A 21,588-nucleotide genomic window follows, 5' to 3' on the forward strand; every position below is an offset into this window, starting at 1 on the left:
ACCATAGCCCTCGCAACTGGGTCCCACTTGGTACAAATCAAGGGGAAGGGGTACTGTATCGTGGATCTCTCGATCCAGGGGGCCAAGTACACCCGTTTCAAATTTCATATCCTCCCCCACCTCTGCGCCCCCCTGCTGCTTGGACTGGTTTTCCAGTGCAGCCACCGAAGCCTGACACTGAAGTTCGGCGGACCCTTGCCCCCCCCCTCACGGTATGCAGCCTTGCGACACTGAAAGTCGCACCCCCCACACTATTCGCAAACCTCACTCCCGACTGTAAGCCCGTTGCCACCAGGAGCCAGCGGTACAGTGCCCAAGACATGACTTTTATCAAGCGTTTACTGGGAGAGGGAGTCATCGAGGCTAGCAACAGCCCTTGGAGAGCACAAGTGGTGGTAGTCCGGTCCGGGGATAAGAAACGGATGGTCGTGGATTATCATAGAATTTTGATTATCATAGAATTTACGGTGCAGGATTTATAGCCAGACCATAAACCGCTTCACGCAGCTTGATGCGTACCCCCTTCCTCGCATAGCAGAAATGGTCAATCGGATCGCCCAATACCGAGTATTTTCCACGGCCGACCTCAAATCCGCCTACCACCAGCTCCCCATCTGACCAAAAGACCGCCCCTATACTGCCTTCGAAGCAGCCGGCCGGTTCTTCCACTTCCTCAGGGTCCCCTTCGGCGTCATAAATGGGGTCTCCGTCTTTCAAGGGCGATGGATCAAATGGTGGACCAGTACGGTTTGCGGGCTACATACACGTACTTGGACAATGTCACCATCTGCGGCCATGACCAGCAGGACCATTACGCAAACCTCGAAAAGTTCCTCCAGACCACGCGAGCCCTTAACCTGACCTATAATGAGGAAAAATGCATTTTCCACACAACCCGGCTATGTAAGGTGATGTCCCCTTTAAGACCGGGCTTCGAACCATGGGGGACTCCGCCTCTGGCTCCGCCCATCTGGGAGTCGTATATAAGGGGCCGCCTTGTTGGCGGCACCTCTGTTAGCGCACGTCTCGGCTAGTTCTTAGCTTATTAAAACCTTCTTTACCGTTTACACTCTAAGCGTCGTTATTGAGGGTACAACATTTATGTTCCTGCATTTAGTTGCCACCTTTCTTATCGGCATTGATCTCCACCATCGATCACCATGGTACTTTCACCAAATCCCATTCCACCACCATGTCTTAATTTGCACGTACTAAGGGTTCTTTATGTTGCAGTAGTGGTGGGGCTCATTGAGGAGATATTAAGGCTTGTATGTTTAAACATAAACACCTTTATTGGTATTCTTTAGCTATTTACAATTCCAAGTATGGTATTGCATGGTGGAATCAAAAATATTTTGGTGTTGGACTTTAAGTTAACTCCAAGTCAGCTTTTATCAATATGTGCTCAGTGACATCAAGCATTTAAAAATAACAGCAGTCATACGAACTTGGCCTACTTATCCCTTCCAGTTTATAAGTTTCTGCAGTCCAAGGGCATAATGTATATTTTCTGGTAACAGTCATATTTATCGTTCACCACCACTTTCTGATTTGGGGCTATTGGTTCTCCTGCAATGCCTAGGTATCCTTTTCTTTTTCTATAATCTGTTAGTTACACACGAGTATCATAAGTACACTAATTTATACATTTGTTTGATTTCTTTGAAACAACATTACAAACAAAGTTTTGAAGACCCACTGAGGAACATGTTAATTTCCCAAAATAAGAAACGTGATAGCTGGAGTTTTACTTTTCACAGGGTAGAAGTTGAGAAGTCGAAGCAAAATCCTTTACTAAATTGCAGCTGTTAAACTGGCCTGGAAAAAAAACATTCACAAAAATAGCGCGGTCACAGAAAGTCAATCGTTCTCCATGTCAGAATGCTCCAGCGGCCGTTTGACTGTCTTCCTTATGTTGCTGTCACTCCACATCAAAGCACTCTTCCCTTTACTTTTAGAGGAAGATGGCGATACACAGAGTTTGGGTTTATGCTTCTGCAGGCAAGTCTTTATTGTATTATCAGGATTTTTCATTAGCACTTGAAACATTGGGTATGTAGATTACAAGATATAGAAATGTTATATGTATCTCAAAATGAGTATGTTTTGTGTAGCAACTTAACATTTATATTTTTTATCATTCAGTTTCTGAACTGAATATGAATGCCTTTGCAGTAATACTTGAATTCAATTCAAAGTCAAAATACATTTAAAGTATTTTGTGTGGTTAGCATTATTAATGTTTATTTTAATCAATGACACTTTCAGTAGATGGCCAGGGTGTGTTATACAGAAGTATTTAAAATAGTGCTATTATTAAATTGCTGCTTCGGTTTCACGGCAGTCGGTGCATCTCCAACAATAATTGACTAGGAAGCCACCAGGAAGAATTAATGCAGAAGCGTTCGTGCCATCCAAAGTTTGTAAATTAATGAATTAGACAAAAATATTTCACAAGAAGCAGTATGTATCAACATACTGGTTTAGCACAGGGCTAAATCGCTGGCTTTGAAAGCAGACCAAGGCAGGCCAGCAGCACGGTTTAATTCCCGTACCAGCCTCCCCAAACAGGCGCCGGAATGTGGCGACTAGGGGCTTTTCACAGTAACTTCATTTGAAGCCTACTTGTGACAATAAGCGATTTTCATTTTTCATTTTCAAATAGCACACAAGACAATTTGTAAATTAAGTGGTTTAGTTTAGATTGCTTAATCCAAGTGATATCAAATATCTAAAAAAAAAATACTTATCCCCGTTTTGGGACTACTTTGATATTTCTGCTTGGCGGAGCTTTAGATCTCATTGTCACCTGTAATCTGGAATAGATCATTTACAAATAAACAAAAATAATGATCAAAGTTTCTAGGATGGGGGCGAGTGGGGAAGCGGGCAGGTACAAATATTCACACCGCCAACTGATATGTCAGATTGCAGGCTCCTTCCCTCCCCTGGACATTGGCCTGGAAGGAGGATTGGAGTTGGAAGGGCTACCCATCTGCAAGTGGGGCGTAGTTCATTAACAATAATTAAAAGCCTAATAAGTTCCATTGTCAGAGGCTGACTGGAAGTTTCTTGTGGACCCCAGAGGTGTCGGGCGTTGGAGCCAACGACCTAGAGGCATCTTCAAGGCGGCAGACTGGTGATCAGCATTTTAGACAGGCTTTGAGGCACTCCCCATCTACCTGCTCTCAGCTGTGGCCACCGGCCACTCAGCAGAGACGTTTCCCCTCCACAATGGTGACCTGGCAACTGCATTTTTAAATTTCAATATTTTAAACTTTGGTGATCGGGAGCCTCAAAACTGAGACATCCTAGGCGGAATTCTCTGACCCCCCGCCGGGTCGGAGAATCATCGCCGCACCGCGTAAATCGCACCACACTGCCCCGACGCCGGGACGCAATTATCCGCAGTGCGGAGAATCAGCGCCATCGCGGTCGGCGCAGCGCCGGTCGGGGTATGCGCTGACTCTCCGGCCCGGATGGGCTGAGCGTCCGTCATTAGAAAGCCTAGTCCCGCCGGCGCCGTTCTAACATCCTCTGAGCCGGCGGGACCTCAGCCTTGAAGGGTCCGGGGGCGGCCTGTGGGGAGGGAGGGGTGTTCCGACCCTGGGTGGAGCCTCCGTAGTGGCCTGGCCCGTGATCGGGGTCCACCGATCGGCGGGCCGGCCTCTCTGCCCCCCTGCCTCCTTTCCTCCGCGCCAGCTCCTGTCGCCCTGCGCCATTTGGCGTCGGGGCCAGCGCGGGGAAGAAGGCCACTTCGCATGTGTTAGTTGGCGCCGGCCCAACTGCGCATTCGCGGACCACGAGTTCAGGCCGGGATCAGCAGCTGGGGCGGAGGAGGCCGCTCCAGCGCCGTCCTAGCCCCCTGTGGGCCGCAGAATGGGGTCCCGGAATGGACACCGATGCCGGAGAAAACACTCCCGTTTTTACTCCGCCGTCGGCACGTAGCCGCCCGTTGGGAGAATCCCTGTATCTCTCTTATTGAAATGTCACTCACATTGGGCCTCCACTGTTGAGAACACCATTCATGGCAAGCCCACCATTTGTTGCCCATCCCGAATTGCCCTTGAACTGAGTTGCTTGCTAGGCCATTTCAGAGGGTAGTTAAGAGTCAACCACATTGCTGTGGGTTTGGAATCACATGTAGGCCAGACTGGGTGAGAACGGCAGATTTCTTTCCCTAAAAGACATTAGTGAACCAGATGGGTTTTAACAGCAATCGACAATAGTTTCACGGTCCACATTATAATTGTAATTCCAGATTTTTTGTACTGAATTCAAATTTCACCATCTGCTGTGGTGGGAATCGAACCTGGATCCAGAGCAGTACCCGGAGTCTCTGAATTACTAGTCCTGTAATAATGCCACCATGCCACTGCCTCCCCCTAGTTTCCCACAAAGTATGGGTGTGTGACCCCCCCATTTGACCCTCACACTGTGGTTCTGGTCCACTGTAGATATATAAGAACAAGGAAATTGTGTTAAATTAAATTCCAGCTCAGGCCACAGCTGGAGAGTTGCCAGCTGTTTACGGAACATTACCTGGTAAGAATAATTATTTTCAGCCAGCGAGTGGTTTGAGTTTAGCACAATTGGTTATTAAAATGGAAACTACCACAACATTTAAAATAAATTTATGATGGGGGGGCTTCTTCAAACTCCCACTTTCGCAATGAAATGTGAGCCCTTAACTTCATTATTGGCTTCAACTGCCAATAGCTCAGGCTATTGACTTTCAGGAAGTATGAACAACCTTTTGTTTTATCGTTACACTTGATTACTATTTTACAACACAAGTAGGACCCATTTCATTTGACCATGAACTGTCTCCTCATCGCATGCAAAACAGTGCAGGTTACAGGGTTTCGATCATTCGATTTTCTCACTCCCTGGTGCGCAGCCCCTCTTCTTTAAGAATAAAGCATACACTTTCAACATTTGGATTCAATGTTAACTGCAACTTTGTCCCAGCCTCTAATCCAGCTTGCATACAGGGGAGGACTAACTCTTTCCCTACACCTGCCACAGAGCTCAAGCTGCAACACTGCATTTTTTCTAGCTCATTATATAATCTCAAGTGCATAATTAAGATATCATTTACATATACTTTCTTCTAATGTAATCAACGCAAGTGAGTCAGAATTTTAATCCGATGAACATGTAATTAACTAAACTCACTGTTGGATGTCCTGTGCTTCAGTATGTGGTCTCTGGGCCCCAAGATTCCAGGTTCTACTCCCAGTACAGGACTTGTTTGCGATGGAAGAGATGTGATTCAGCAGGTTAATAATCAGCCTGCGAACTCTTGCAACATCTCCCCACTCTTCCCCAAAAGGAATGTGTGTGAAGATGGAACAACATAACTGTTTTGTTATGCTCTTGACGTAGCATAAGCTGCTTCCTTGATGTGCACTCTGACAAAGGAAGGTTCAGACTTGGAGATAGCTTTAACACATTTATTACTGTTAACAATTCTCCTACTTGGATTCGACTCTACTGTTAATCCTTCTATAGCTACTCAGACTGATGAACCAGTCTGCTACAATCCACGTGGTGGGTGTGATGTGTTTCAAATCAACCCTGTGTACACACTGAGTGTCTCCACTGGAAAGAGGAGGATCATGTGTGCTGTGTCCTTATATATGGGTTGGTGTAATGCCTCCCTGTGGTAGTGTCACTTGTGTGTATCTTGAATGCCCATTGGTCGTGTCCTATCTTACTGACCTATTGGTTGAATGTCTGTGTGTCATGTCTCTGGTGCTCCCTCTAGTGTCTAGCTAGGTGTAGTGTATGTACATTAACCCTTTGTGTACTTACAGTGATGTATATCACCACAATAACCAAACTGCGTTAATAGACCGACCAGCAACTGGAAGGATAGTTGAGATTTTCCTAATCTGTGGTAATTCCAGTGGAAGTGTGGCAAGTTTTGACATCCACCTACTACTGAATCAAGTGCATTTCCTGTGGTCGCAGTGGGGGAGTTCAGGAAATGGCCTCTTGTGGCAAGCCAGTGGCCCCTGTCATACCTTTATGGAATGGGAAACCCTCAACAAGAATTATGCCAGTGAACTCGCATAACTGGAGAGGAAATTCATTCTTGTAAATAATAATTTTCAAACAATTACTATGCGTTCGCAGACACAATACATCACATTAAGAACAAAGTAAACAAAATAAAGTACAATCAATAAGTTATTTATGATTCACTCCTAATTAATTTTTAAAAATGGTCTCTTTCAAAAATGATTTTCAAAATGTGTGTTTCTTGCATTTGTTAAATTGATTTGTTCTGCTTTGCAGTACTCCTTACAATAATATGTTCCATATTCGCTGACCAGACTGTGGATCCCAAAGTAGGGGTTTTATTTCTCCATGTGTTGGACAGGGGCTACTATCAAGAAGGATTTCGCTCCTTCCAGGAAACATACGGTGAGCAAAGCAATCCTACTAAATGTTTTCTTACGGCGTATTAACACTCTGACCTTACCATCAGCCCAGTAATTTCAACTGTGCCTGATCTGGAACTGTGTAAACCCATTGGCTGGGTTGTGATATCAACAGTAATGAAATGAAAATCGCTTATTGTCACAAGTAGGCTTCAAATGAAGTTACTGTGAAAAGCCCCTAGTCGCCACATTCTGGCGCCTGTTCGGGGAAGTGGAGTGATTTGAGTTTAAATACAATGTGGTTCAAACCTGCTTTGCAAAGAACTCTTGAGGTTTGTTAGATGATCTGTAATCTGATCTGGCCTTAATATAAATATTTATCTCTGCTTTTTTTGGGTGCAGCTTTGATGCCATACTTCACAGAGCTCTCACCCAAATGGGAGAGTTGCATTTCCAGCCAAGCAGATAGCAAGCAATGTAAACAGAGCTCTGTCTGCCTGGAAATGCCAGTCTGAGATTGAAAACTGCCGTGTAAATGCACCCTTTATTTATGGTAACCCGGATATGCAGCCAAACAGGAAACTATACTTTCAGTAAAATTTGGTTATAAACAGTGGTGCCGCACTAAATGGTTCCTCGATCTGCAAAAATATCTTCAAAGCGTCAATGCTCAACTTTTAGAAAACAATTTAGGAGACTTTGAGTGAAGCTGTTCTGTGATACAATTATGGGCGGCATGGTGGCACAATGGTTAGCATTGTTGCCTCACAGCGCCAGGTCGAATCTGATGTCAGGTGACTGTGGAGTTTGCACATTCTCCCCGTGTCTGCGTGGGTTTTCTCCGGGTGCTCCGGTTTATTCCCACAGTCCAAAGATGTGCAGATTAGGTGGAAAGACTATGCTAAATTGCCCCTAGGTGGGATTGTGGGGATAGGGCGTGGGGGGGAGTTGGTCTCTGTAGGGTGCTCTTTCAGAGGGTCAGTGCAGACTCGATGGGTCGATTGGCCTCTTTCTGCACTGTAGGGATTCTATGATTCTATGATAATTCTGTCTTCAGGTCTGTTTCAAATGATCAAGAATTGGATCATTTATCCGATTGGTCAAGTGTCAATAACATTCAGTTTTCCAATGAATTTGTGTAATTATTTGCAAGAGCAACAGATGAATGTGGCCAGGGAGGACGCAAGAGATGAGATAGGAAATTTAGCTACATATTTAAAGGGCTGCGAACAAATAAAGGGATATATCACAATTGGGGAGTAAAAGATTTAGAAAGCCTTTGGAAAGCCTCAGAACGTATCTTTGCCAAAGCTAAAAGGACAGACTATTAATTTGTGGTGGCCAAAATGAAAGAAAGAGAATCCTGGATACAAATATGAGTCCGAAGAACAATTTGCCGAACACTTTATCCCTATTTGAAGGTTCTTGAAGTCAAGGGGGTTTGCGCGAGTTTCTTGCGGACAGGTTGTTACAACATTACGCAGATTAATTCACCTGGGTCAGTCGTATTTCTATCAGTAGCTAACCGAGGCTTCAGTTGTCCCTGTATGTGGCTACCCTGTTATGCTTGCTGACTATAGATGTCCTTGTAGACCCTGAGAACACAGCCAACCAAACAATAGTGGCTCTTGATCACATTGGCATTCTTCCCTCATGCTGCAACATGTAAATATAAAGCATGATATCCCGTGGGTGCTTCTGAGGAACCATCGAGCAACATGTTTAGACAGACATTCACATATTATTGCAAACCACTTGGCGGGGGGGGGATCTGTTCATACAACTTCCATTGAAAAGTGGGTCCTCCACCAGCACTCCCATGTGCTGAATGAGGTTCACCTCCCTCTGAAATTTGAGAGGCTACGGGAGGTGATGGAGCTTCTATTCCATATTGGATATTTTAAAAATATTTTGAATTAGATTTTAAATTTTTACTTGCAGTTCAATAAATGAGATTTCCTTGCCACAAATCTTGGTGATAAATCTAATCACTAATAAAGCCAATTTGGAATTACTGAGTGGGTAGAATGTGGAATTAGTCCCACTCGGGGAAATTGAGGGGAATAGAGCAGATGTTTTTAAGGTGAAATTAGGTAAACACGAGGAAAAAGACAAATAGAAGAATCTGCTGATAGGGATAGAGGCAAAGGTGTTCAAGGAGCTTAAACATTAAATTGGACCAGTGAGGCTGAAACGTCTGTTACATTCGATGTAATTCTATGTAACAAAGAATCCTGTCACCTCACAAGATTCATCAACGCTCACTAAACTCACCAAGGTTCCTAAATGTGCAACCTCTACCACCTAATAGGACAAGAGCAGCAGATGCATGGGAAAAGCACCACATGGAAGTTCCCCTCCATACCATCCTGACTGGGAAATACATCGTCATTCCTTCATGGTCACTGGATCAAAATCCTGAAACTCCCCTCCTACACAGCTGTATTGTGGGTGTACCTAGACCATAAGCATTACAGCAACTCAAGAAAGTGGCTCATCACCACCTTCCCAAGGGCTATTAGAAACGGACATTAAATCCTGACTGAGCCAGTGACACCCAAACCCTTTGAATTAATAAAAAATTAAAAGGTAGATATGCATTTTTTGTTTTGCGCTCATCATTTTGGCACAAAAAAAGCTTCTTGTTCATTATTATATAGATCCTACCCATTTCAATGTTAACTTGCCATTTACGTCTTATTTCAATCTCAACTTTCTACTATAGGCATAATTACCAATACACCTATCACATTCAGCACTAACCTAGATGATCACCCTGATCGGCCCCGATGGCTTCGCTTCACTCAGCGGACTGCATACCATGATGGAATGCTTTATGGCACGCCAACTGCGGAAGACATTGGACAGAGAATAATTGAAGTAATACATTTTTCGTACATGCACCAGATAGCTCTTGAACATTTTCATAATATTCAGTAAAGTTTGCACAGTCTAAGTATGATGTAGAAACATAGAAAATAGGAGCAGGAGGAGGTTATTCGGCCTTAAGCCTGCTCCGCCATTCATTATGATCCTGGCTGACATTCCAACTCAATTGCCTGATCCCGCCTTCCCCCCCATATCCTTTGATCACCTGCATCGTAAGAGCTAAGTCTAACTGCTTCTTGGAAACTTCGACCATTGGGAAAATATTTATTGCAGCTACCCTGTCTAGTCCTGTTACAATTTTACAGGTTCCTATGAGATTCTTCTGAACTCCAGCAAATATAATCCGAACCAACTCAATCCCTCCTCAGTCCTGCCATCCCAGGAATCAGTCTGGTAAACCTTTTCTGCACTTCCTCTATAGCACGAACATCCTTCCTCAGAAAAAGGAGACCAAAACTGCACATAATATTCCAGATGTGGCCTCACCAAGGCCCTGTATAATTGCTGACATTGCTGCTGCTGTACTCGAATCCTCTCACTATGGAGGCCAACATACCATTGCCTTCTTTACTGCCTGCTGTACCTGCATGCTTACCTTCTTATAATTAACCACCCATTTATAATTCTACCTCACTGCCATTGTACTTCATGGCGAGCATGAAACAGATGGGCGGCACCGTAGCACACTGGTTAGTTCTGTTGATTCACAGCTCCAGGGTCCCAGGTTCGATTCCCAGCTTGGCTCATTGTCGGTGCGAGTCTGCACGTTCTCCCCGTGTGTGCGTGGGTTTCCTCCGGGTGCTCCAGTTTCCTCCCACAGTCCAAAGATGTGCAGGTTAGGTGGATTGGCTGTGCTAAATTGCCCTTAGTGTCCAAGAAAGTTAAGTGGGGTTACTGGATTGCGGGGATGGGGTGGAGGTGTGGGCTTAAGTCGAGTGCTCTTTCCAAGGGCTGGTGCAGACTCGATGGGCTGAATGGCCTCCTTCTGCACTGTAAATTCTATGATTCTATGACATCCTTTATTTGACTAAAATATTATGGTACAGTGTTCTTAATCCAAACTCATTTTTCTCTGTGTTGTATGTATTATAGTATATTATATTTAATTAAATAGGAAGATTCATTCAGATTGACATACTATTCTTCACTTAAATGTACTGTAATATTTAACCTTCAGTGACAAAAGAAAATAATGGTCATGTGTAATTATAGTTCCAAACATATCTCTAATTTGTACTATGAGCGTCGGACTGTTTTTCTGTTCTTTTCTTTCATTACTTTCAACACAAACAGTAGTTGTCACAACCGCACAATTAGATCTTTGCCTTTTATGAGTACATGTTATACAATCTGACACGAATACTCAATCAAATCATACAAAATGATTAAAGTTAAATATCTGATTCTTTATTATTGTGTTCTTGATGCGCCATAAAAACTCAGGCGGGATTGTCTGGCCATTCCCGCTATTGGGATGTTCCTGTCCCGCCGAATGCAACACCCTGCAGCGAGTTCCCCAACAGCAAGGTTGGCGAGCAACACAAATGGCCATTGACGTCAGCGGGTCTGGAAGATTCCATCAGCAGCCAATGGCGAGTCGCCTCCACCACTGTAACACCCACCTTGGTGTAGGGGGAGGGGGTGCGGGGGGGGGGGGGGGGGGGGGGGGAATTCTGGCCTCAGACACTCTGCTCTGCAACTTCAGCCTGACTGAACATAGAACATAGAATTTACAGTGCAGAAGGAGTCCATTTGGCCCATCGAATCTTCACCGACCACTGGAAAGACTACCCCACTTAAGCCCACACTTCCACCCTATCCCCATAACCCAGTAACCCCTCCTAACCTTTTTGGACACTAATGGCAATTTAGCATAGCCAATCCACCTAACCTGCACATCTTGTACCAGTTTTACCTTTGATCTCCACATTCCATGCCTACCATGATTAAACTGCGATACATTAAATGACACACAATTTAGACTTCTGGTAACATGGAGCATGAAAATACAGTTAGGTTCATCCCAACCTCTCCTAGTGATTCTGTTGTCATGATTATATGACCCACTTAAGATCTTCAACCACTTTATTACTATAAATGCTGACCAAACATGTCCCAGACTCTCAATGTGTGACCCTCCTTCAGCCCCTCATCCTTCACAAAGCATCCCTGTTCAGCAGAACTTAAAGCTGTTTTAACTCGTCATATGCTGATCCCACATCCAATGAAATACCATAAAGCGCAGCATATCAGTCATAGAATCATAGAATCCCTACAGTGCAGAAGGAGGCCATTCATCCTATCAAGTTTGCACCAGCCCTTGGAAAGAGCACCCTACTTAAGCCCACGCCTCCACCCTATCCCCGTAATCCAGTAACCCCACCTAACCTTTTAAAATCTATGGGGTAATTTAGCGTGCCAATCCACCTAATCTGCACATATTTGGACTGTGGGAGGAAACAAAGCACCCGAAGGAAACCCACGCAGACACGGGGAGAAAGTGCAAACTCCACACAGACAATTCCACCAGAGGCTGGAATTGAACCCGAGTCCCTGGAGCTGTGAGGCTGCAGTGCTTGCCACCGTGCCACCCAAAATGGCAACTGCTGACACCTACCCCAACTCGCTGTATTATTTAGCCCCCATTTTTGGAGGGATTTTTCGAGGCTACAAAGGTTGACTTATACGTCGACATCCAAGGTGCACTGAAATACATGAATAGTGTTAAGCTACAACTGGAAACTAAAACCCTGCATAACAAAGATGATTTCTGAGGTTAATTGCTGTTTCCCTTTGATTAGGTAACGGCTTATAATAGGAAAACGTTTGAGACAACGAGCCAAAACATCATCATTAATGTCGAACAGCCAATGGGTGAGATCCTCCGCTACTAATTATTTGTTTTGGAATAGAGGGGTTGGGTTGCTTGAGGGAAACAGGTATTTTCTATAATGTGTGCATAGTTCTTTTGTCTTGTTGCTCACTGGTATTTGAGGCTTAAAGGTGCTACCTGATTGCACACTGTTGTTAGTATTGAGTTTGCAGTGCCGCATGTTATACACAGTGAGATTGTGTTGCTACTTAAGTTTCTCATCAAAGTTATACAGTTGTTTACAAGTTTTTATTTGAAGAATGGGGTCAAATTTCGACTACACGGCAGTGGGATCACATCAAATAACCAATTGATGACTTTCCCCACCACTGTTGCCTGGTCATAGAATGAACCTACTTTATTTACAGTACGTTAGTTTATTTGAGGATCCACTTTATTTTGACTTTTAGACATTGTATAATTTGATGAGCTAATGGAGAATCGCACTCTTTAACAAAAAGCAGAGCATAGGTTTTCCTGAACAAGCCACAACCAACTGATAAAAGATATCATTTTGCTTGAATATAATTAAGTTTCATCTTATTTTTCCGTATTAAGGCAACCCCATCGTACACATTTCGGAAAGTAGACCAACTGATTCAGTTTAAAGAAATTCTGGTATCATTAACAACAATATGACACTTACTGCAACAGACATTGGGCAATGAATTACCATCAGAAATGAAACAGAAAATGGCAGCACTCTCTGGAAATGGCCAGGATTCACAAGTGTGACCAAATGGTCATGAATGTTTGCGGCAAAGAAAGAAAAAAAAAAACAGATGTTACTCTGGGTTATTTAGGCCATACATGTATGAAAACCAAACAATATGTGCAGCGGAAGTACAATTAAATAATAAGGATTGGGAGAAGGCTATACCTCCTGTCTGGATGGCCTTTTCCGTTATTCACTCAGAGTATGTGGACATCGCTGGCTTGGCCAGCAATTTTCGCTCATCCCCCAGGGGATAGTGGTGAGCTGCTTTCCTGAACTGCTGCAGACCATGTGGTGTCGGTACACCCACTGTATTGTTCGGGATTTTGACCCAGCGGCAATGTAGGAATGGCAATATAATTCAAAGTCAGGATGTAAGGCCAAGAGTTTTTTTTTAATTCTGAGGGAATTTAACGTTTTAGTTAATGTTTGTTGTGACAAAGAATGGGGCATTTCTGTTTGCTAATCCCTTTCTAATGGTTCCTTTAATTCAATCACAAGACGCAAAGGAGTTTAAAACCAGTTGTGCTCAGCATCATGTCCTGAGTCTAACTCAATAGAAAGGAGGTAGGCAAGAAAAGAACAGTATTGCCAATGTGTCAGGGGGACAGATAATCTCACTCAGGGTGGTGCATGAGCCCAGGTCTCACAGAACAAATTTTCTGACACAATTTCAGCCGCAGTTATAGGTCTAATCGCAGAAGCGACTTCCCTTTTGTCAAGTGTGTTTGAATGCTTAAATATTTGTTCCCGCTGTAACTGATATGAAGCCTTGATCTCTTAGCATACATAACAAAGGGTTTAATACAAAACTAGTGCACATTGGTTTACATTTATAATTTACCAGCCATATATAATGTATTATATGTAATGCACACTTAAATACAGGCTTCATTCTCCTAATTGTAGACAGTGGCGTCGAAATTCAAAGATGCTGTGCCTATTTCAGAGCTGTAAAATGGGCATCAAAGTTTCAATTTGCTGGGTGGTGTATGCATGCATTCTGACCAGGGTGTATGCTTCGCACCGCGTTTATATGGACATCAAGAGCATCAGGGGTCAACGTGTGAAACAAGAGTATGTGCAAACACATGCAGGCCAGCAATATACTGCTCCATTTTGTGTTCAGATTGTTTACCTGAATATGGAGCTAGGAGGTGTCGGATCACTCCTCTTGACTCCGAATTAAAATCACGGGCTACTGTTGGTTGCCATTCAGCAACACATACCCACCCCCACCCCACCCCCTACCAATTGCTACTTTTCCCTCCCAAAAGCTGGCTCACGCTGCCATTTCCCTGAAATAATTACCCACCTCTCACCCTTTCCCACCCTTTGCTGATCGCGCTCCCTCCCACCATCTCGCTTAATCCCCATTAGCAAATCCCACAAGTATCGCTGACTGTGGTCTGAAATAGGTCTTTGCCAGTGATCTCCCAGGGAATTCCCAACTGACTCCCACTCTGATTGTACATGAAGCCCGAGGCCAAATATCATGTAGGCCTTGAACCTACCCCTTCTTGAGCAAACCAACATCTAGGTCTTATAGTGTAAAAAATGCTTATACTTCTTTCTCCCTTCTACACTTCTTCCTCTTGCATAAGGGACGTGAAAATATATCAACATTTTTACGCAGAAGGGGAAACTGCATCATTTTCCCTCTGGGAAAGGCTCTGTCTGGTATTGTTTATGCAGGACGTAATAAAACAGTTAATGTAAACAAAATCAGCTATTAATTATTTTGCAGGATACTTTATTGACATTCATTAATCAAGTTAAGTTCAAGTTCTTTCTTACCGCAGAGTTCAAATTCCTGTACCAGGTGGAATTCTTTGTGAAAAACAGAGATGTGGAGGAGGTATTACCTTTAGAGGTTCAAAAACATTTCATGGACAGAGTGGAGCGCATTTGGGAATCCAGTCATTTCAGCATAATCAACATCACGTCTGCATTAGACAGAGGAGGCCGAGTCCCACTGCCTATTGAAGGAAGGAAAGAAGGGTGAGACAATTTATATCATTTCAAAAACATTGTGGGTCAAGTCAATGCTGCGCTTGCGCATTTTTTCTTATGGCTGAAAAGGCAACAAGTAACTGGCAGGTGTAAAACCATCGAGCTCACTGTTGCCAATATCTGTCAGTTTTGACATCAACTCCAATGTTAAAAGCATAAAGGGAAATTTCTCATTTCCATTGGACTGCCAAATAGTACCCCTGCTGAAACTCGTCGGTTGCAGGAGTGCAAGCAATTGGCTATCTTCTAGACTGAACCAGCTGACAGTTGCTGTCTGGGTGGATGGGGGGGTGGGGGGGGGGTTGTTGGGCGCAGTTACAGAGGTCTGAATTTTATTTCTTAATTCCTTTTCTATTCATTCACAGGATGTGGGCGTCACTGGTCAGGTCGCATTTATTGTCCATCCCTAATTGCCATTGAGAAGGTGGCGGTGAGCTGCCTTCTTGAACCGCAGCAGTCCCTGTGGTGTAGGTACACCCACAGTGCTGTCCGGGAGAGAGTTCCAGGATTTTGATCCCGAGGAACCCCCGGAGAAGTATTCCTGCTCCTCCTGGTACCCCCAAAATAATTAAACATGTCCCGGGCCATTTTGTGGATGGCTTCCAATCTTCCTTTTTAGCGTATGCTTCACTTATCTGTATATCAAACACAGGGCATTGTAGGATTCTGATTTGTAGAATTCAATGAGGTTCCTGCCTGATTCAGGCTCTTACTTGCGTTGTCCTTGAATGAAGGAACTGGCAATATGGCAGTGGTATGACTGGAGCAGGAACAGAATGTCACATTTAAAACTCCATATTCATCCAGCATACCAGTTATTGGTCTTACAAAATCTGCCATTTAAGATATACTTGCAGCAACTGCTCTCGGAAAGGCAAGGGTAGACTGTATGCTAAATGGTAGGTAGAGGCATAGCATAATAACCATTTTGTATTATCCCTTCCCTGAAACTAACAGCCCTGATCATAAAAAGACCCATGACCAACACTGAAAAAGAATTAGATTTAAGGTACATCTTTAGTTGCCATTATTTCAACCCGTATTTTAAGACTACTAATTCTATTAATCTACTGTGCTGTCTTTATTGGTGCTTTTGTCTCTTAACATGTTCTGAGACTAAGTAGAATCTAATTTCTCTCAGCAATAATAAGATAAAATCACTTTAAACAATTATTAGTGGTAAATTTGAACATAAGAACGAGGAGCAGGAGTAGGCCATCTGGCCCTTCGAGCCTGCTCTGCCATTCAATGAGATCATGGCTGATCTTTTGTGGACTCAACTCCACTTTCCCACCTGAACACCATAATCCCTTATTCCTTTAGTCTTCAAAAAACTATCGATCTTTATCTTGAAAACATTTAATGAAGGAGCCTCAACTGCTTCATTGGGAATTCTGTGCCTTCAGAAACCTACCATACAACCTGTGGTAGCGTGACCCTTTTAAGAGGGCGAGCTTTGCAGTCCATGTAACCAGCTCGGGACCAATCACGTGGAAGTGCACAAATTCCGACCAATAAAGAGAAAGCACGGGGCCTGGAAGCAGAGGCCCGGGCAATGTGGAGCCCCGGAGCTGGAGAGTTAAGATCTATCCAATATTGCTCTGTAGCTGTGTATATTTGCCTTTGCCTATTGTTCAGAAACCCCTTTCGGTTGTTACTGGAAGTCTCCAGTGTATTGTCTCAAACTACCAGATTGGCGACGAGGATGAGATTTGAGGGTGGGGGGAGGAAGAAATCTCCAAAGACAGATGAGAATCGGGATCCTTCGACAGTAGCACTCAAAAAGTGAGTAAAATACTGATGATCAGAAAGTTAGAACCGTTTGACAGGGGGCGGAAGACTGGAGCCAGTACATTGAATGGCTGTGTTTCTCTTCACGGCGAATGAGATAGCAGGTGAAGACGAACAGAAGGTGATGTTTTTGATGGTTCGTGGGCCTCAAATCTACAACCTGATAAGAAATCTTACATCCCCGGAGGCTTCCGACTCAAAAACCTTCAACCAGTTAGTCACATTGGTTAAGGGACATTTTAACCCCAGGCCCTCGATCACCCTGCAGTGGTACAAATTCAACTCTGCTGTTAGGAGCCCAGAAGCACCCATCTCCATCTTCGTAGCCAGGCTCCGCCAAGTGGCCGAGCAATGTGAGTTGGGTGCAGCGCTCAGCGATATGCTGCACGACTGTCTTGAGTGCTGAATTGACAACCTCAGCATTCAGAAAAAACTCTTCGCTGAAACTGAAATCACGTTCGACAAATCAATCGCGATAGCTGAGGCAATGGAGTGTGCCAGAAAAAGAGCATTCGAGCTCCAAAGTGTGCTGGAAGGGGAAGTGAATCATACCGATGGTATGGCCACGGCATGCATGGCAAGATCAACAGGCACAGTAGAGAACCAAACACGATCCTCGGGGTTGAACCGAAGTCAGAGAACCTGGAAAAGAATGGTCATCAGCCAAAGACAGAGGTGGATTGCTTTTGGTGTGGGGAAGGTCACACCCAGGAAGCTGCCCATTGTTGCGAGTTTGTCTGTTTTTATTGCAACCGAAGAGGCCATATCCGGCTTGTCGCCGTGCGAGGCAAAGAGCGCCAATGAAAAACAAACAGCGACAGCAATCCACGACACCAGGGAACCAAGTGGAAAGGGCTCCGAGGAGGAGCATGAGATGCACCATCTGAACGCCATCAAAGTAAATGAAACAGCCCCAATCGAAATTATTCTGCAAGTGAATAGACCTTTGAAAAGTCGATACCGGGACATTGATCACAGTTCTGGGTGTGCAGATGTTTGATTATATTCGAAGGGGCAGACCCTGAACTTGGGCAGCACGACGGCCAAACTGTCAAGGTACATGGAGGAAACCCTAACTAATCTTGGGACCACCGGTACGCCAGTAGCTTATGACGAACAAGAGGCCCAGCTGCCTTTGATTGTCACAGATGGGCACAGACCAAGGCTGATGGGATGGGACTGGTTGCAGCGAATTAAACTAAATTGGCTGGAAATCTTTAAAATCTCAAACAGCAGTTTTCAAGATGCCCTGCGAAGATACAAAGACATGTTCCACAATGAGTTAGGTTGATCAAGGGCATGAAGGCCTAAATCTATGTCGATCCAGATTCAATGCTTACATTTATAGGGCCAGACCAGTTCCTTACAACCTGCATCAAAAGGTCAAAGCTGAGCTAAAGCAATTAGAGGCATTTGGAATCATGAAACCAGTGCAATCTTCTGTCGGCAGTCCCCATAGTCCCTTTGTTGAAGCTAGACCTGCAATAAAAATATATGAGGACTATAAACGCATTATCAATCAGGCGACGTAGGTGGATAAGTACCCAATACCTTGACTCAAGGACCTCTATGCCAAGCTGCTGGGAGGTCTCACCTACCCCAAGCTGGACCTCAACGACAGGTACCTACAGCTAGAGATAGACAAAGAGTCCCAAAGTTTTGCCACAATCAATACACAGAAGGGGCTGGATTCTCCATTGGCAGCATCCCCCGTTTCGCTGCCAGCGCACTCACGCTTGCAGATTTCCCAATGGCGTTGGGGTGCCCACAATGGGAATGGAGAAACCTGCTGCCGGCGGGGGTGCACCGCACCAGAAAACGGGTGTGACAGGATGGAGAATCCCACCCAAGATCCTATTTCATACACAAGGCTACCTTTCAGCATTTCCTGGGCCTGCGCTATTTTCCAGCATACCACGGGAAACCCCCTTCAGAGTATCCCAAAAATGACTGTCTACCTTGATGGTGTTTTAGTCCCTGGAATCACACATGAAGAGCACACGTCAAGCTTGGAAGGCGTATTAAAGAGGTTCATGTCGTGTTGGGTGTTCCGATACACAAACGAACCAACACGGTTGTAGATGGTACAACTCTGTTTTATTATACTGTACAATAATAACTATTAACTTCTGGCTGTGGTTCGTACTTCACCAGCTAACCTGTGGACCCAGCCCTAGCACTATCGTAGAGAGGCACTCAGCACATGGTGTATGTCTGAGTGGCACGCTGTGAGCTCTGTGCTCTGAGCTATCTCCTGGTAGAACGAGCGGGAACTGTGGTGTTCCCTGTTTTATAGTGCGTGTGCTCTCACTGGTGATTGGCTGCGATGTTGTGTGTGTGTTGGTTGGTCCAACTACCTGTCCATCAGTGTGTGTGTGATTGCACCATGATATGTTAATGTGGATATCATGACATCCCCCCTTTTCACAAGGATATGTGCCTACATGCTAATAAATATTGGTGTGTACTGAGTGTATCTGAGTATGTGTGTGCAATATTTACAACATGTACATGAGGCTAAACTATATACATAGGAAGGTGTCAGGTGCAACAGAGCAACGAGGTTGTACCACGAACAAAACAAGTGCAATAAGCAAACATCGAAAGAAAACTTCTGGAACGACAAGAAAGAAATTCGTTAACAGTACTGTAAAACAATTCAGTCAGTCCAATGTGATAACAGGCTCATAAGTCCAGTCTATCAGGTTGGCGACGAATTCGGGTTGACCGTTAGGGTGGCACACCATTCATCGCCCGGATCAATGCTGTGCACTGGCATCGGCTGGTGGGTCTGACTTGGGGACATCAGGTTCTTGTTTATTACCGCAACGCGGAAGGGTTCCCGGTCGTCGGTATCCCCGGTCTGCATGTCGTCAGGGTATGACAGTGTATGGGGGGGTAAATGGCCCGCATGTCCCTGCGAGGCTGGCGGAATTGTCGAGAGTTGGCAGGTTGAGCTTCTCGACAGCAGGCAGCATAGTGGCCCATCCTGCCACAGCGGAGGCATTGTCGCGCTTTGGCCGGACATTGCCGCTTTAAGTGTGCGGATCCACAGTTGCCGCACGTCGTGACGTCATGCCGTTCGTTGCGCCACCGCGCATGCGTGGTGCGGTCCTGCGTAGAGCGCACCTGTGCATCCCGTCCCTCTGCGTCGACGTCCCCTCGTTTGGCGCGTACAAGCGCAGGAGGCCTCGGAAAGTGCGCAAAATGTCCACCCTCGTCTGGGCCGCGGGCCGGGAGGAACTCAATCGACTGGACCCGCTCGGCCTCTTATGACCCCTGCCGTGCCGATTCGGCCGCCTGGAATTGGGAGTACTGGCTGGTCGCGTTTTCGTGGAGGACGCAGGTCTCAATGGCAGTGGCTAGGGTGAGGTGCTTTATTTTGAGGAGCTACTGGCGTAGGGTGTCCGAGGTGACCCCAAAAACGATCTGATCCTGAATCATGGAGTCGGAGGTGGCCCCATAGCCGCAGGACTGCGCAAGGATACGGAGGTGTGTCAAAAAAGATTGAAAAGGCTCATCCTTACCCTGCAGGCGCTGCTGGAAGAGGTACCTCTCGAAGCTCTCATTAACTTCCACGCTGAAGTGTTCCTCAAATTTTAGAAGGACCGTCTTGTATTTCGTCTTGTCCTCGCCTTCCGCGAATGCCAGGGAGTTATAAGATGTGGATGGCGTGTTGCCCCGCCGTGGAGAGGAGGAGGGTGATCTTCCTGGTGTCCGATGCATTCTCCCTGTCTGTGGCTTCTAGGAAGAGTTGGAAGCGCTGTTTAAACAGCTTCCAGTTGACGCCAAGATTTCCAGCGATCCAGAGCGGCTGCGGCGGGCTGATGGTATCCATGGCGCAGGATAGCGGGTTTCTGAAGAGGTGCAGGTAGGTCTCACAGTCGCTGGCGAGATTCCAGTCCTGGTATCATGCCGTGTACACAAACGATACACAAACGATACACAAACGAACCAACACGGTTGTAGATGGTACAACTCTGTTTTATTGTTCTGTACAATAATAACTATTAACTTCTGGCTGTGGTTCGTACTTCACCAGCTAACCTGTGGACCCAGCCTTAGCACTATCTTAGTGAGGCACTCAGCACATGGTGTATGTCTGAGTGGCACGCTGTGAGCTCTGTGCTCTGAGCTATCTCCTGTTCAAGTGAGCGGGAACTGTGTTGTTCCGTTTTATAGTGCGTGTGCTCCCACTGGTGATTGGCTGCGATGTTGTGTGTGTGTTGATTGGTCCGTCTACCTGTCCATCAGTGTGTGTGTGTGATTGTACCATGATATGTTAATGTGATTATCATGACAGTTCAGAGATGCGGGGGCCTGCCTTAAGCATGAGAAATGTACCTTCCAGGCCATAGAAGTCAAGTACTTGGAGATCCGAGTGGATGCCACAGGTCTACACCCATTTGAAGAGAAAGTCAAAGTTTTTTTTAAAATATATTTTATTGAAATTTTTTTCCCTGAACAACATTTTTCCCGCTTACAAAACAAGCGAAACGATAACAATAACAAAACAAAAATTTTTAACTTTTTAACAATAATAATAATAATAATACACAAGTAACAAAACCTCATTCTCAATTGACCTATATTCAACTAAACCTCCTCCCCCCCTCCTCCGCCCCTCCCCCTGGGTTGCTGCTGCTGGTCATCTGTCTTCCATCTAACGTTCCCCTAGGTAGTCGAGAAATGGCCGCCACCGCCTGGTGAACCCTTGAGCCGATCCTCTCAGGGCAAACTTTATCTGCTCCAGTTTAATGAACCCCGCCACATCGTTTACCCAGGCCTCCAGTCCGGGGGGTTTCGCCTCCTTCCACATGAGTAGGATCCTGCGCCGGGCTACGAGGGACGCAAAGGCCACGACATCGGCCTCTTTCGCCTCCTGCACTCCCGGCTCTTCCGCAACTCCAAATATAGCT

At 45.2% G+C, this 21,588-nt stretch overlaps 1 protein-coding gene across 2 annotated transcripts in view; it reads left to right on the top strand.

Moving 5' to 3' along the window:
• The first annotated feature begins 1,951 nt into the window (after positions 1-1,951).
• Positions 1,952-21,588, top strand: part of LOC140398456 (epsilon-sarcoglycan-like) — a 96,251-nt gene continuing 76,614 nt past the window's right edge. For both annotated transcript variants that reach the window (XM_072487152.1, XM_072487151.1), the window contains exons 1-5: positions 1,952-2,001; positions 6,304-6,432; positions 9,115-9,269; positions 12,080-12,152; positions 14,668-14,866. In XM_072487152.1, the coding sequence (XP_072343253.1) occupies positions 1,965-2,001; positions 6,304-6,432; positions 9,115-9,269; positions 12,080-12,152; positions 14,668-14,866 (593 nt within the window). In that variant the 5' untranslated portion in view covers positions 1,952-1,964. The remainder of the gene's footprint in view (positions 2,002-6,303; positions 6,433-9,114; positions 9,270-12,079; positions 12,153-14,667; positions 14,867-21,588) is intronic.

This window comes from Scyliorhinus torazame, chromosome 21, assembly GCF_047496885.1.
Source record: "Scyliorhinus torazame isolate Kashiwa2021f chromosome 21, sScyTor2.1, whole genome shotgun sequence".
Taxonomy (NCBI): Eukaryota; Metazoa; Chordata; class Chondrichthyes; order Carcharhiniformes; family Scyliorhinidae; genus Scyliorhinus; species Scyliorhinus torazame.